This window comes from Papilio xuthus, unplaced genomic scaffold (assembly GCF_000836235.2).
Source record: "Papilio xuthus unplaced genomic scaffold, Pxut_1.1 DF825017.1, whole genome shotgun sequence".
Taxonomy (NCBI): Eukaryota; Metazoa; Arthropoda; class Insecta; order Lepidoptera; family Papilionidae; genus Papilio; species Papilio xuthus.
The window spans coordinates 6780753-6797808 of NW_013533632.1; the positions used below are offsets into that span (position 1 = coordinate 6780753).

At 34.6% G+C, this 17056-nt stretch overlaps 3 protein-coding genes across 5 annotated transcripts in view; all 3 read right to left on the reverse strand.

Moving 5' to 3' along the window:
* Window positions 1-613: 613 nt before the first annotated feature.
* croc (transcription factor crocodile) lies at window positions 614-5075 on the reverse strand. Of its 2 annotated transcripts, XR_001228317.1 has the most exons (3): window positions 3931-5075; window positions 3597-3769; window positions 614-730 (listed from the first exon to the last, which is right to left on the reverse strand). XR_001228317.1 is itself a non-coding variant. In XM_013323652.1 (2 exons), the coding sequence occupies exon 1, from the start codon at window positions 4953-4955 to the stop codon at window positions 3945-3947; it is 1011 nt and encodes a 336-aa protein (XP_013179106.1). In that variant the 5' UTR covers window positions 4956-5075; the 3' UTR covers window positions 614-730; window positions 3931-3944. The 2 variants fall into 2 exon arrangements, 1 of the variants encoding a protein (XP_013179106.1); XM_013323652.1 differs by lacking the exon at window positions 3597-3769.
* A 1408-nt stretch (window positions 5076-6483) lies between these two features.
* Window positions 6484-8505, reverse strand: LOC106126116 (uncharacterized). Its single transcript, XM_013323582.1, has 3 exons — window positions 8414-8505; window positions 7392-7983; window positions 6484-6708 (listed from the first exon to the last, which is right to left on the reverse strand). The coding sequence occupies exons 1-3, from the start codon at window positions 8503-8505 to the stop codon at window positions 6484-6486; spliced, it is 909 nt and encodes a 302-aa protein (XP_013179036.1).
* Window positions 8506-11421: 2916 nt separating this feature from the next.
* The window catches only part of LOC106126454 (RING finger and SPRY domain-containing protein 1-like), a 7351-nt gene continuing 1716 nt past the window's right edge, over window positions 11422-17056 (reverse strand). Inside the window, exons 1-10 of one of the 2 annotated variants that reach the window (XM_013324137.1) lie at window positions 16140-16214; window positions 15429-15564; window positions 14897-15068; window positions 14651-14824; window positions 13825-14032; window positions 12746-12993; window positions 12245-12468; window positions 12018-12171; window positions 11694-11809; window positions 11422-11586 (exon numbers count right to left, since the gene is read on the reverse strand). In XM_013324137.1, coding sequence (XP_013179591.1) covers window positions 11511-11586; window positions 11694-11809; window positions 12018-12171; window positions 12245-12468; window positions 12746-12993; window positions 13825-14032; window positions 14651-14824; window positions 14897-15068; window positions 15429-15529 — 1473 coding nt within the window. In that variant the 5' untranslated portion in view covers window positions 15530-15564; window positions 16140-16214 and the 3' untranslated portion in view covers window positions 11422-11510. Of the gene's footprint in view, window positions 11587-11693; window positions 11810-12017; window positions 12172-12244; window positions 12469-12745; window positions 12994-13824; window positions 14033-14650; window positions 14825-14896; window positions 15069-15428; window positions 15565-16139; window positions 16215-17056 lie in introns of those variants that run through there. The other variant, XM_013324135.1, reaches the window with a different exon arrangement.

Below are 17056 nucleotides of genomic sequence, written 5' to 3' on the forward strand. Positions count from 1 at the left end.
TCTTTTTTATGTAAGAAAAAACATTAGCATTTAATTAACGATGTTTTGCAAATATTTATAGTTATACAATTATTATGAACTACTTTCTAAGCTGAAAATTATTTTTTTTAATTTCATATATCATATAGTTGTAAGCTATTTTTTCAGTTCGTAATTGCATTGAGTATTTAATTTTTTAAATCTAAATATACATGACAGTAGTAATATTACATCTAAATATTTAAAACTAATAATGCTATAAGAGTAATATCGTTTTCGGTCACATATTCCTAGTAAAGATACATTAAAAATGTCACAAAATCTTCTAATACAGAATTGAAATATTTCCAAGTACCTATTGAATATTATCAAACAAAAGACTAGATTATAATTTAAATAATTATTTCGTATTTTTGTTGTTCTATCTTAAATTATAATAGGAAATGTCATATTTTATTTACATAATTTTTTTTATGTCATTTTCATACAATACGCAAGTCACTTTGAACATTCCTCCTAATTAAACATAAATTCGAAATCGAGTCGTCACCATTATTTACTAAATAGTTATCGTTTTGACAACTGATTTTGCACTATAAATAATATCTACAGTTCTCCAGAGATAAACTATAGCGCAAATTGTAACATTTTCACACGATCAGTGCACCTTGTTGCAAGTTCACAATCACAAAGTTTCCGACTTTATCTTAAATCTCCCAGCATCCGCCTCCCGTTGTCTCATCCGTTTTACCTGCGACAAAAAACATTAAAATTAGCAATTCTATTTGTTACATTAATAAAAATTTAAGACAATCTTTTAAATGACAAAATTTTAAATAACGTACGAATAAATTCATCAGCGTAATTTCTATATTCTATACATAGATTAATAACACAAGAGATTAGACAAAAATTACGCGAATTACTTTTATTTTGAATTATATCTTTAACCCTTATGTTCATTTTGTATAGTATACCATACATATAACTTTATAAAAATATACGATAAGTATAAAATTATTTTTAACTTAGTTTTTTTTAACTTTGTTTTTTGCTTTTCTTCAAAAAAGGAATCTTGCCACAATAAGGGTTAAATATATTTAATTTGGTCACGATTTATGTGGTGATAAATATTTTTTTATATTTAACCAAACATGGTATGTGTGATATTTATTTAATCACATAACAACGATTTACATTAATATTCAGAGTTTCCACCGAAAGTGTATTTTCTTTTTTTTTAATAGAATGACAGAGATAGCTATCTATATGTTTCATACATGCAATGGTCAATGGAAATCCACAGATAACATGTATCTAGACAAAAGCTTTATCGTATTTTATATTGAAGAATCGCTGAGAGATTTTAATGACTTAAATAGATTTATCTTTAGTATCCCATTGTAATCCTGTAGAGCCGGAAGGCTGAGTTTATAACCATTTTTTTATCCCAAGAAATATTTTGTCATTTTATTTTATTATCATGCCCTCTTTGAATCTTATCAGCGGAAATATTAAAAGATAAAATTGTAGAGGTTAAAGCTTTATTGTAAATGAGCTTTTCTCACGTCTCCGTCTGCGCGAAATTGAATGAATAATAATTAGTACTCTTTGTGTTTTTCCAGTCTATCTTACCAAAAATATAAAGGCAAATGTTAAGATGCATTGATGTTTGGTGGAAGGTATCTCCGGAAAGGCTGAAATTTGGCATAAACGTAGAGCATAGTCTGGAAGGACACATTGGTGACTCATTAAATTTTTATTTTAATTCCACGGGGACAGACTTGTGGGCGACAGCTAGTGTTCTAAATCTATGCCGAATTTCAGCTAGCTGTTCTAGAGAAAAGATAACGTTCATCAAACCTTACATCCATGTTTAGCATTTATCATATTAGTAGGAATTAACATAAAGATATTAATTAGAAATTTTCGAATTCTTGACATTTAATGTTCGAAGAAAAATATGATACAATGAAATACATTTACAGTTATTAGTCAATTTTTGATTGACTTCGCTGTGCTAAAAAACAGCAACTAACAATAGACGATTTTTACTAAACGACACTTCAAAAATAAGCAAAAACACTTGCATGTAGACTTTTAATAAAGAGAGCAATGGGTACTTGTATAAAAATGCCAAAGTGATAATAAAAGACAATAATTTAAACAGAATAGACTGTCGGGAACCGTGTATGGCGAAATATTTTGCCGTGAACGCTTGAATTGGTCGCCATTTTTTTACCCGCCGATTTTCAAATCGCGAATAAGGAGAATTTACTGTATGTTTATAATTATTTAAACCAGTGAATAGAAAAGTTTGTACCACCTTTTAACGTTTTTGATATTAATGTGAAGGAGTGCACAAAGCTAATTTAAACCAATGTATTTATGGTCAAATTTTGACCAATAGGTGACTAGTATTAATATTTTCGCTCAAGTAGTAGATACCACAACACAATCGTTAAGAAGCTAATAGCTAGTATCGGTAAATTTATTACTTTCATAACAATATTGTTTGTGTTTTTCAAGTTTATACTACGTAAAGTTTTACGAGATGTTTGATGGACATCGGAGTATACGGTGGATTTAAAACATAAACGAACGATCAGTTTTCTAACTTGAACTTTTGCCGTTTTGTTTTGGACAATGTAGAATATTTATAGGTATTAAAAAAGGTATCATTAAGCTGAGACTTGTTGATGTATAAAATTGAGTAATAATCATCAATTATTTTATAGCCATTATGGTTTTTAATAATGAGCGTTAGTTCATTATTACGGTAGTAGTAGGTATATAAAATATCTATAAAATATGACCATAACTTTTGATTATTTTTTATTCAAAAACACATCACACAGCAGACTTTATCTATATCTACTATTACCTTTACTACATACAATGTCCCTAAACTAACGAACGTGCTTAAACAATGCAAGGATGCAAGGGGCTTAGAAAACATTTTTTACTTCGTTAACTAACACCACTTGGTCACCAGATGGTCAAATCACAGATTTGACAGATATACGAGTACGAGAGATAAGCTTTGAGTTTTTGTAGTTTGCAAGAGTTCAAATATATCTAATACAAACCATGTAGACAACTCTTTAGTTTTACATTGAAAACAGAGCTGTTTACGAAATCCTATGAGACACTTAACTATAAAAATTGTAGGTCATCTACGATTGTTATTGTTAATTATGAAATATCTTACATACAACATACTTTCGGCTTTAACTAAAAACGTATTTTTTTCTTGATTATAACTTATAAAATTTAAAAAAAATACCTTATTGCATTTATATCTAGTACATACATATATGCATAAATACAATCAAGATACTTCAACAAGTCAACATTAATCTAGCAGCTCGTGGTCAACAAGTTGGCAATCTTGATAAATACATACGTTCAGCTGATCTATGGAAAACGTATGTCCAGAACTCATCAAAACAACCGTCTGTAGCTTCCGTAAAACATCGGACAGCGCTAGAACCGGACAGCTTACGCACACCACATCGCCTCGCAGACGCTAGCGCGGCGGCCGCGGCAGACGCACACCCGCCGCTAGCAGCGCATTGTTACACTAAGCATTGAACACATGTGGAGTTTCGACATACCTATAGGTGTGAACGGAGCGGGAGGCGGCAGGGTCGGCCGCCGATCTGTAAACAGTGGTTATCGACGCGCCGGCACTTGCCTCCACGGCATCTCCGGCTACTGCGCTATATTTATCCGATCTGGAACTGACGCGCGCGGCTAAATCCGTTCGGCGCCGTATGATGCCGGCCTCCTGCAACCACAACCACGTCACGAGGTGCCCCGGCGCCCATCCCTTGTCCCTTGGGGTTGGACGCTCGCAGCTCGCACAGCCAAATTCGCGAACGCGGCCTATACATCATGTCAAAAAACTTCGCAATGCGCTAGCGTTTAAAGAACCAATAGCATTCTTACCTGTAAGCAAAGTCTCAGTAGGACTTGTGAGCGGGAGCGGGCGCTGCAGCCACACACGCTTGGTGATGGTAATAGGAGGGCGCAGGCGTGCGGTAGTGGTGATGTGGAGGCGGCGACCCGCGGTAGGCGTCGGCAGAGGGCGAGCTGCCGCGGAACCCAGCCAGCTGACAACTCGGTGGCTCAAAGAGGTCTCGAAAAGCCGGTGGCAACTGTTCGGATGTAGGCTCGGGGGCCGCATACCAACCCGACGTGGCGGCACGAAATTCTTCCGCCGCCAACGAATAAGGCTGAGGGGAGCAGTAGACCGCAGACGGTGGTAGTCGAGGTTCGCTGAATTCCTCCATAGAATCTGAGGGTTTGTCGTATCGAAGGCACTCCGCCCCCGGCTCTCTTTTAGGCCGGCACTCGAAGATCCGTGGCTTCACGTCTGGTTTCACATCGCGCGGCTGGGCGAGCGAGTCCGCCGCACTTAGCGCCTCTTGAGCGGCGAACGCCTCCTGCGCTTGTTGCAACTGCTGCTGCCGTTTGAGAGCCTCTTCTTTTTCTTTCAATGCATCCTTTTTTTTAAAACGGCGTCGCCGTCGCAAATAAGACCCGTTGTCGAACATGTTATATGAATCCGGATCTAAAGTCCAGTAACTACCCTTTCCAGGTTTCTTATCGTCCCGAGCCACTTTCACAAAGCACTCATTAAGACTTAAGTTGTGTCTTATAGAATTTTGCCAGCCTTGTTTGTTTTCTCTGTAATAAGGAAATCGTTCCATAATAAATTGGTATATGCCATTGAGGGTGATGCGGCGATCGGGTGCATTCTGTATGGCCATGGCTATTAGGGCAATGTAGGAGTAGGGCGGCTTGACCATATCTTTGGGGGTGCCGACATGTTGCTGGTGAGGATGGAGATAGGGAGCCCCGTAGCCGTAGCGATATTGTTCGTAGGTGTAGGGGGTCACTCCGGCCGAGTAGCCGCCGGCGGCCGCTCCGCGGTACGCGTACGGGCTCTGTTCACCAAAGAGCGCGTGCATATTGCCGGCACACGTTCACTGTCGCGACATCATCCACCGCGGGCCGACGCGACTCACCCTCCACGCGTTCCTCTCGCGGCAACAAAACGACGACTGACTGATTTTGTTTAGATTCACAACAAGGCCCGTTTACATAGCGGACGCTAAACGAGAGACGAATGAGCGGGGTCGTGGCCGAACTCGCCGGATGTACGATGACGCGCGCGCCCCGCCTTCACGGGCGAAACTTACATCTCGCTTTAACATTGATATTCTGCCTCGTACCGTCCCTTTCGTTATTCCTTCGATGTAAAGCTCCACGGCAGCACACGCCCAAAGCACGTTCAGAGGCGGTGCCCGTCCGACTTTCGTATCTCTTCACGCTATAAACCCTCCCCTATCCCTTTTGCAATACCCTTTGTATCGGCCAACCGTCAATTTTCCATGGCACCACAAAAGCGAAGCATTTTATAAAAAAAATCCATTTGCGAGGCAACATTGTTAAAGCCCTCGATAATCTTCCACTGACGTAGGTTCATAATGAATTTAGATTTATTATCAAGAATTCAAATTATTTATATTTAATATTGAAGTTTTAAATCTTAACTTATTTTTTTAATTATTTATAGTGTAAATGTATAAATAAAAATAAAAATTTGCTTGTATTTTATGAAAGCTTGTCAAGTAGGTGAGTAACCTATATTCCGTATTCAAAATAAAGTGTTTTTCAAATTTAATAAAACTGTGCTGTGTAAAATAGTGACAGCGTCACATTTTCTTAATTTATAATCTTGCAAAGGAACAAATACCTTAATATCATGAATCATTTTAATAAAAATTTAAGAGAACAGCAAGATAAAATCAGAATTAGCCCATCGTATATACCTTTTCTTAATAAGTGGGTTAGATTTTGCTTTTCACTGAGTAACTCGACAACGAAATATACTCTTTTTTTGTCACAGAAACAAAGTCGCATGCATACTTCTTCTATGTGAGCTAACATATTGCAAGTCAACAAATTTACGCCCCATATCTCTGCTGTTCAACAAAAAACCTTCTTCACATCGCACATCTATATGTCAACACAATAACGACTTCCGAAATTCGGTAATTAGGAAGATAAACGATGCCGCGTCATCGTAGACACGTTATTTAGGGGCGTTAAAATCAATATTTTATAAAAGGGTCTTTGTTAAAATTATAAAATGTGAGTCAAACTATAACCAGCTTCTAAATAAAAAGATCGAATAAAAAGTACGGTACAATATTTGCTTTGTACATTCATTGTAGAACAGTGATGATACTAATTGCTGCACCTTTATTTAGTGTTCTTGCATAGTGTAAATTTAGTTGTAAAATCTACACTAAGGGGCTTCTTTAGTGATCAATTATAGAGTATGAGCGCGGCAGAAAGATCTCAATTAATCTTAAGTATATTGCCATATTTCTTTTAATATTTTTTTGGTAATTTTAGAAAGAAACAATTCATAATTGGAACTTTCTAACAAATAATTAATTTATTTAACAAAACTTTGATAATAAAAAATATTTATACATTGTTTTTTTTATAAGCACTCTCCAATGTACAAATAGACAATTTCGCTTGGTGCAGAGTTAGATCAGCAAAACTGTTATCAGCAAGCGATTCTTCTTTTTTCGTTAAAGTAATATTCCTTCTTTGGACATGTCTTATCACAACAGCTCTAGGAAGAGATGAGGTTAGCTTATCTGCCCATTGACATCGAGGTAACTTCTTTTCGTCAGGGATTTCAAGCTGTTGGCAATCAGAGCATTAAATAGGTAAACAAGTAGATTATCAGACCATTGTACGAGACCCCGAGAGTCTCGGAGCCTACCCTTAGTTACGGTTGACTAGGCCACAGTCAAACACGCCGGCACACTGCGCGTTGGTTGACTTTACACATTGTACATTTTAAATTCGATCGATCGATTCGATCATATTGGTACATGGCGGGATTTGAACCCAAGACCTGTCACAACGTTATGCGAAATATTAGTACACTATTTTAAGAGAATTGCGAGAACAGACGAATGTAAAATTAGTAAAGCTATTTTGAGTCAAATTAAAAAGAGAACTACCACTAGTCAACATAAAAACAATAAAATTGGATTTTGTTTAATTTATTTTTCATACACAGGTATGCCATGCCATAAATCAATGGCATCAAAATCAATAACCACTTACATCAAGGCTAAATTCTGTTTCGGCTTGTTTTTTTGTGGCATATAGTTTCCGAGCCTTCGAGGGTTTCCCATCAGGGTGAATGATTTTAATTGCCATGTGACTTTACAACAAATGCAACTCACTTTGATAAGATCCCCGACAAGTCTACAAATAGCCTGCATACACCAGACTACAGTTTAGACGTGATTTTAAGTATTGTATTATTATTGTAAATAGAAGAATGGTAAATAGTAATATAATTAAAAACATACCACTTTAGTGTTCTTTGCACTCTTATATGCTACTGTTGGCAAAGGTTTATAATTCAAGTTGTATTTCGTCTTCAAACAATTCCCGAAATCGGTAGTTAAATTAGTTCCCTCTAAAGACTTTTCAGGTTTTACGTTTTGTAATAATGGAACTTGTGGACTCTGTTTGATATACATAGCTACAGGACTTCTTATATGTTCAAATAAGTTATATTTAGCTGGACATTTATGTACCTTAATATGATTGTTTATCAATTTATTGGACGTTTTCAAAATAGAACATTGATTAGATAAATTAGGGGAAATATGTTTTACAGAATCTGTGTCGTCTTTTTCAATTTTCTCATGTTCGAACATAATTTTCCGTGGCTTATAATTCTCAAATTGAATATCAATTTTATCATCTTGCCTGTTGTTGACATCTTGTGTATTAATATTGTAACGTAATTCAAGATCGGCAACCATTTTATCTAAACTATCACTTTCAAAGCTGGATATGGAATTATTTAAAGCGGCTCTTGATACGAGATTGGGCTCAGAAGAAGTTTCAATTATTTTTAAACTTTGGTCGGCATCAATTTCTTCAAATGTTATACTGTTAAATTAATAAAAAAATAGATAAAATGCTGATGGTAATTAAGGCATTCTCTGGGGTCCTCAGATCATCATAAAGTTTCATCAAAATCTGTACAGTCAGCTACTTACATGTATACATTAACACACTTGTATACACATCGGTTTCAGAAATATGTATCCACGTATTCGTCTGTTGCTTCCGAACATGAATACATCTTATCGACGAGTGCACGCGTAAATTTGAAATCAAAGGCTATACAAGTGTGTAAAGTTTAGTAAATGTATACATATATATGCAGCTGACTGTACTGTTTATAAATATTAGAGACAAATAAATACAAATCGAAGATATTATTTGTACTCAAATTTATAATACTTCATGTTGTTTCTTCAATTACTCTCTCATCAATCTTTCGTTAAAATAAGCATAGATTTAATAATGTACTTACTTTATACTACTACAACGTCTCCTTTTATTTACGACTTTTGTCCTTATTGTTATATTATTGCAAAGCATTTCATCATCGCTGTACGATGACATGTTTTATATTGATTTGACGTTTATCTGTGCGGAACACTGCCACCAATTCAAAATTGTATTCTTGATACTAAAGAGTATGTATTATTTGACCTCTTTTTTCATGTGATTACGTATTTGTAAGTTCACCACTGACCCCCATGGACAGGCTATAAATAGTGGTATCTTGTGCCTATTTGATTTTGCTTATTTTCGCGCTGACGGTTGCGGTTGGTTATAATTATAACAAAAGAGATATTATTACTTGTTCGTTTTTCATTTTAAGTACGACTGGTTTGAGAAATGCCGCCTGCGAAGTAGGGAATGAATTTTGTATTAAGTTTAATTTCGTACTTAATAGACGGGTATCATAGTGTCGTGACCATACACGCATTACGAACAACTATGGAGAATCGATCTTCTAATAAAATTAATCCGACAAATAATTAATTTATTATTTTTTGTATTTTTTAAAATTATTTGGCTATGTATCTTACAATAACTAAGGAAACATTAAAAACCTTTCTCTTTTGTTTGTCAAAAACCACAATTTTGGTAAAAAAAATCTTTTTATAGTTTTTTTATTCTTTATGAAGTAGGACTAGAAAGAAACTATTTTATTTACTATAATTCAAAACATGAATAATCACGAAATTGCCGATTTCAAGTTTTATGAGAGCAACCATCGAAAATCGAAAATATTCAATACAATCTTCATTCAACCTATCCAGACAAATTGTCAATCTAATCAACGTAAAACTGCGGATACAATACCAGCAATACATCTAAAGTGACCAATGTTTTTGTCAAGGTGACAGGACGCAAATCCAACATTATAGTTAAGGCAGCAAAGTGCAGATGGCGCTTACCTTATAACTGTAATATTCCACAAACCGTGAATATATTTTGCAGAATTTTCATGCGCAGAACACAGAGGGCGTTGATCACAAGGTTCGTGTTAAAGAACTAGAACAATTCTTTTAGTTTTAAAATGTCAAGAATTGATCGAAATTTTGCACTAGTAGAAACTATGACTACGATTCTAGTCACTAAGCGACTTACTGTGGGTTTCTGAAATCAAAATCGCCGTTTAAAAAGTATTGCTATCTCTATTTCGCCAAAGATAATGACATAATATTCTTTCGTCGCCATTACCAGTCGTTCTTAACCTGTTCGTCAAGTTATAGCCAACAAGGATAATCTTTGTATCATTATCGTCAATTATGTTAAAATAAGTATGGTATTTTTGGTACAGTTACGCAGAAAACAACTTTGAAATATTCGTAAATAAAATACAGTTATTTTCATACATTTATTTATTCAATAAAGAGATTACATGTTTCAATACAGACATAATATAAATACAGTTGTTTGTAAACAGTTTCTTTTGGTAATTAAATTAAAAAAAGTATATAACACATATTAACTTATAACCATCAGAGGGAAATGCAGTTTTGAGATTTCGATTTAAAATGTTAACACCAATAAGCATGCTTTATCGCACTATCTTACTTGAATTCCTGGGAGGCATAACCCGACCAATGAAACATTCAAGAACACCTACAAGATTAAACACACAGAATACAACTTTCTAATCTAAATTCTAATCCTCCTTCCCTTCCTATATTATAATAAGGATATAATGGAAAGGGGAGTTAGAACTAACAGGAAAGACGATAAATTTAAAATGTCTTTTTCCTGTCTTATCCTCTGTCTCGTAACGGTAGACAACGTAGCTTATTTTATAGTTTCAGATGCTAACGAGTTGCGGTCACCGAGTCCACCAACCATCCACGTAGATGACCAAATCGCTCGTTGCCACCGTTCAGCATCAAAATTCTTATAATCTAAACATTCAGTCTTAAGAGTAAAATTGAGATTGTAGATTAATAGGTAAAATTTCTGTGAAATTCTATATTTTTAATTTGTAAATTGGCTACAATATGTGAATGCACTTAAGCTACTTTGCACAAAAAAAGAACAATAACAAATATAAAAAAAAAATTAAAAAAAATATAAAAAAATTAACACTTTATGCAACAAAATTGTGCTAAATACATAAACTTAAAATTAAAAATTTTAATATGCACTTATAGTACATTACTAGGATAACATATCACATAACTGTAAAGAGATCACATTGAACGAGAATTTACATTGCCGAAAAAATTGTTAAAATACATATTGGTTTTATGTTGTCTTGGTTTTTTCAGAGATTGAGCGAGACAATATATGTATTTCGGCATTTTAAAGTTTTTGGCAGGAGTCAGATTGCAGAAGATAAAAAGGTGAAAGGGTTTAAACTCATTGTAAAATCAAATAGGTACAGCCCATTTAGCTGTTACGGCTACTGGAACAGTTAACTGGAATGTACTATTATTCACGTCACTACACTTAATACTAAAACTTACGTATGTAAATAGAATGGCAAAAACATTTAGATGAAGCGATTAAAGTTAAAAACACATAAAGCATTGTTTAATATATTTTAACAATGACTGTACCTAATCTTTGACATCAACTACTCACTACTAATAAATATTTGAATATCATAGATTAAAAATTATTTTCAATTAATTAAAATACAAATAAAATAGAGAATAAAATTGGGGAGAAAAACTGTTCATCATAGATTTAAACATGATTAAAAGTACCACAGATATACAAAGTACAAAGTATTCCGTGGACTCTTTTCATGGCAACGACATATCGATTTCTGTCAAATTTAAAAAAAAATCATAAAATGAGTAATTTTGTTTTTTAACTTCATAACGAAAAAAAAATAGCATTTTGTCGATGTACATGCAATCCGGCTTCGGAGATCTTTTATTCCGGCATAGTCAATAAGGAATTCATTTTGTTTAAATCCCTAAAATGACAAAAATGTCAAATGACAGTTGACAGCCGACTAAATTTGTTTTTCTCCCCGTTCAGGTAAAATTGTAAATAACTAAATAACAAATATATTTGGTGAAATAAAAAAAATGATTTAAAAACACATAAAATTAAAAGTCAAAATGAGATACATCTTAGACGCGCTCGGTGATCGCGTCGCGACAAATGGGGCACGCTTTGCATTTCGACGTGCATTCACGGCAGAACGTGCTGAAATTAATGAAAAGAAATTATTTTTTAAATCAATCAGATGGTAAAAAAGGGAGACCAATTTGAGTTAAACAGTTAAGTATGTTGGTGAATTTTGAGAAACTTACTCATGGCCACACGGAAGCAGTTTTGAGTTAGCGTTATTATCGTAGCAGATTTCGCACGCGTTGGCGTCCTCATTATAGACGGAGTTCTCCGATTGGAATTCGTTCCTTGGTTTCACCTGCAAGAAATCACAGTCAGACATAATACATAAATCAAAATTATCAATAGTTAAAAATTCAGGCTTTTAGTTTTATATTTCCTCGGATATGAAGTTTAATTGTTAAGATTACTTTTTTCTTTAAAGTTTTGTTAGGTAATAATATTTTTCTAAATTCCTAAGAGCTTAACTTCGCAACTAAAAAAATCCTGTGTAAGGGCATAATTACCATCTTTTCTTCGGGGGTGAGGCTACCGACTTCATTGAAAGTCGAGTATGGGCCCCTTTCCGGCGAACGGTAGCAAAATGGTTCGGAGCCGAAATTGAAACGGCACTGTACGTACGGGGCCATGGTTACTGCCGGGTAGTATTTTTTGTTGCCCCTGTTATAGTAGTAATTGTTAGACATTACTATCAAAAATATACAAAATATAAGAAAAATATGAAAATACTCACTGAGGATTACTGAAGAATTCAGGCAAAGATACGATCACGGTTGACTTGTTTTGAACAAAATAAATCCTCTTCTTGACGGTATTCACAAGAAAGCCAATAACATAGCCAGGTTGCCAAGTATGTATCCCAAACAAGTCGCGGGAAACACCCTTGTTCCAAAGGCACCTGGTGCTGCCGTCGTAACCAAACGAAGTATCGTCCTTTCCAATGGCATAAGTATCGGTCTATAAAACAATTATAAAATCAGCTGATTAAAAAAAAATCTCTGAGGAAGAAGATTTATCAAAATTGGTTAAACAGATTAGGCTCCAAGTGATCACATTTGGACATATATGAATGATAAACATTACTCTCGGTCATTAACCTTTGGGAAAAAAGAATTAAGGAAAGTAAAATAAGATAAATAGGCGCCTGTCATTTTTGATACATGAACACGCATTCAATAAAATTGTAATGTTATTCCCTACTTGTATACTTGTATAAGAAGAAAATTATATATACCATTGGAGACAGCGACGTAACAAGTCCAATGCGCATCGGACCTCCCGTTATCAAGAGAACTTCAAAGTAATAAGTCCCATGGGTCACTCCGCATGTCGCACGCAGACTTCCAAAATCCTCCGTGTCACAACGGAGTTCCAATCCATCGGGAGAGATTTTCATAAATTTTTGGGTATTTTGGTTGAAAATCACATTTATGCGACTCATATCAACAGTTAAGTAAGATGGCTGGCGCCTGGTCACTGGAACTATAAAAAGAAGTATGTATTTTAAAAAAAAGTATCTTGCAGTCAATTCCTACTTTTAGTCATTTTTATTTTTAAAATGTTTTGAATTGAAATGATCTTTCCACTATTAGTCAAATCCAAAATTTTGATACCCATGTTCAGGGGATATCAAAATATGCCGGTGCCCATATCATAATGGCGGCCGTCTTGGATTTATTAGTAGGGTATTTTCTCAGTTAAGCCCTTTTATTTGACACTTAAATTTTTAATATTAAATACGTGTTATCGACCATTTTGTAGTAGCGACCATTTTAGATTTATTAACATTATACCGTATTCAACTAGTCAAGCCGTTTTATTTGATACGCATGGCGGGAGGGGTTGTGCCAAAACATGGCCTCCTTTTTATCAGGGTGGCCATCTTGGATTTACAAAGAATCTGAATGAAAAAATGCATTGTCATCGGAACTTAAGATATCAGATTTCAGAAAATATGTCAACGGAAAGTGGTTTTAATTTGAGCTGCAAGATTTGTAGAAGAAATATATTCATTATAAAACAAGTAATTACGATGCAATATATTCGTCGGCCACATCGGCACCCCCTGGTCATGATGGCCTCACAAAAAGAGCTTAACACCACTCATCCTCTTTTTCCCATAGCATGGCGGCAGTGACAGAAACACACATTTTAATAATAATTTTAAATTATTTTAGAACCAAATTTAATACCTGGAGTCAGCAAAAAATTCCCAGAGATAAATTCTCTACAACTTAAGATACGGTAGCGCACAAACCGCGAATAGGAAAATAGGTATTTGCTATACACGGACAACCAGATAAAAGCACTTACAAACGTTATCCAAAGCCCATCGGGCGCAAAATCCGATTTGACGCGGATAGTTTTCTTCGGATTTATCGTACTCCAACAGATCGAATAAAGGGTTTCTCTCTAGTTGCGAAAATTTTTTTACGATGATAGTTTTGGTTTCGTGTACAACAGCGAACTTTTCCAATGTAAGCAAAGCCATCAATAATTGGCGCGATTTTCGACGCATTAGCTATAAAAAAAAGAAAAGTCCGCTAAAAACATGATCATGGGTATTTTCGTTTGAATATTTTGTTAGCTTTTTACGTTGCCCCCTGTTTTTAAAAAGATATACAGGATGTTCAGGAATGACTTGTACAGCGGGATACCACAAATTTCTTGGCCGAAGAGGTATTATTTTAAATCAAGTACGGTGTTTTTAATATTGTTAAATCTATGTAAGACCTTTTGAGATATTTGAATGAATGTAAAATAATTTGCAAACTGTAATGGCCTCAATCGGCTAAAGAATGTAACTTTGGATAGAGGTAAGTTGGGGAAATCGTCATTATTTCGACCAAGGAATCCGTGGTATTCCGTTGTACACGTCATTCCTGGACATCCTTTAAAGTTACAAATATTTTCTATTGTAAACTGTACAATGATCAAAATATCAGGTTGTGTAATATATTTATTTTGGAATGTTTTACAAAACTAACATTGAATACTTGCCTTCTGATATCTATTTTGAAGTTTTTTTTATAAAGTTATACACCTTATTGATCTTGTACGGTTTTAATTTTAACAATTCATCAACGATATCCGATTTTTTTAAATTCTTATTTTGGATATAAATACATTTGAAACTTACAAAGAACTCGAAAAGATAGTCGCAAACATTCCGTGTGAATATTTGTGTACTTGCTCTCCCTGCCAACTTGTTTGCTAGGCATGTGAGCACCACGCAAATGTTCCTCTCCGCTTGGCGATTGTCGCTCGGATTCGTCGCGCGCCTCGGCGATAGCTTTAACAGGTCGCCTAACAACTAAACCACATTTTTATTAGCATATTAAATGTTAAAAATACATACATTTCAATAGACATTACAACTACATACCCTGTGAACCGTATCCACAGTAGGACATGGCATGTCCCTAATTACGTCTCTTATGACGTTTAAAGCGAACTTGGGAACCTTTCGAATGGACCATCCTACCACATGCAGCCAGTTCTCTTCAGACTGCGTCATTGTTGTCAGTGCGGCCATTACAAGCGGATTACCGGATGGCCTAAAATTAATGTATTTATTATAACATAATAAAAAATCCAACATTTTAGTAGTACAGACTCAATGTTTACTAATAATAACTTGAGTTAATTGTAAGATATAAAGTATTGAATTCATGATTACAGAAGCAGATAACATATATTATTGTGGCCAAATTATGTTTTTGAATAAGCTTACATCTTTACTTTGGGCAAGGCAATTTCTTAAAAAGTTGTTGAAGGAACTCAACAAAACAACACATTGTTAATAATAATAATACTTCGCAATTTTGATTACATTAATATTTGCCTTCAAACATGGGATTACTAACAGCTGCCACACAGGACTATTGTAAGGACAAATCAATAAAAGTCGTACTTACTCAATCGAGAAATCACTAACATCCGACTGCACAATTAAGAGGTCGACTATACCCTCTACAATGTCTGTTTGAAATAGTTCTAAATATTCCTCGTCATCCATCTTAATCGCTTTAGCCCTGACGCGGTGCTACACAACTGTAAGAAACAGTTTTATGTAGAACTCTGAGTCTTTAATGAAATCATAAGTATTCTGATCGACTATCATAAAATGCTTTAATTTATTACTAGCTGCATGTGCATAAATGCCAAAAAATTAGGTCTAAATATGAAAAAGGAGTCTTATTAATTTAATTATTTGTGCCAATTCAGTCCTATTTTTTTTTATCATTATTTTTATTTGAATTTTATGGTAGTACTTTACTGTTCCCCGAGTAATGTCGATAAATTATATAATGTGGAATTTGAAATACAGTAAATAACATGTCTTGATATTAGCAGCAAAATCTAAATGGTAATAGTATACATCTTATATTGCAAGCCTAAATGAATGTCCGGTTTAAAGCATATGGTTGTCCAAGAAATGTTTTTCTTTAAAATATACCATATGGAATTTGAAATACATTAATATGTCTTGATATTGGCAGCAGAATGTTTATTATATAAGCAGTTCCAGATCTAGGGTGGGACAAGCCGGGGCTCATGCTCCAGAGGCTAAGTTCATGACTTGGCAAAATTCTCAATTTACAGATTAATTTAAACTGATTATTTACCTTACTTTCATAATAGAATAAACGTAAAAGGTTATTGTAAAATAAGTGGTCGGGATCGGTATTTTTTGGTTTGTGCCCCGCCTAGAAAAAATTAAGAAATATCTGGTTTTAGGCATATGGTACTCCAAAACATGTCTTCTTTTAAACTAACTATACAGAATTTGAAATACTTTAATACGTATTTATGTTAGCAACAAAATGTTAATGGTATTAGCAGCCTGGGAACTAGGGTGGGGCAATCTGGGGCCCATGCTCCGGACGCAAAGTTCATGATTTAGCAAAATTCTCAATTTACAGTTTAATTTAAACTGATTATTTACCTTACTTTCATAAAAGAATAAATGTAAAAGGTAAAAATAAAATAAGGGCGGGGTCAGCATTTTTTTGTTTGTGGCCCCGCCTAGAAAAAATCAGAAATATCTGGTTTTAGGCATATGGTACTCCAAAATATGTCTTCTTTTAAACTATACTATACAGAATTTGAAATACTTTAATATGTATTTTTGTTAGCAACAAAATGTTAATGGTATTAGCAGCCCTAGATCCAGGGCGAGGCAAGCCGAGGTCCATGCTCGGGGCGCTAAGTTCATACATTGGTAAAATTATCGATTTACAGATTAATTTATACTGATTATTTACCTTACTTTCATAATAGAGTAAACGTAAAAGGTTATTGTAAAATAAGTGGTCGGGATTGGTATTTTTTGGTTTGTGCCCCGCCTAGAAAAAATTAAGAAATATCTGGTTTTAGGCATATGGTACTCCAAAATATGTCTTTTTTTAAACTATACTATACAGAATTTGAAATACTTTAATACGTATTTATGTTAGCAACAAAATGTTAATGGTATTAGCAGCCTGGGAACTAGGGTGGGGCAATCTGGGGCCCATGCTCCGGACGCAAAGTTCATGATTTA

Excerpts from the sequence above, each read along its gene's own strand:
- croc (XM_013323652.1), bottom strand. The coding sequence starts at position 4,955 with ATGCACGCGCTCTTTGGTGAACAGAGCCCGTACGCGTACCGCGGAGCG.
- LOC106126116 (XM_013323582.1), bottom strand. The coding sequence starts at position 8,505 with ATGTCATCGTACAGCGATGATGAAATGCTTTGCAATAATATAACAATA. Across the intron at positions 7,984-8,413 it reads AGACGTTGTAGTAGTATAAA|TATAACATTTGAAGAAATTG; the intron begins GTAAGTACATTA and ends TTAATTTAACAG. Across the intron at positions 6,709-7,391 it reads GTGCAAAGAACACTAAAGTG|CTTGAAATCCCTGACGAAAA; the intron begins GTATGTTTTTAA and ends GATTGCCAACAG.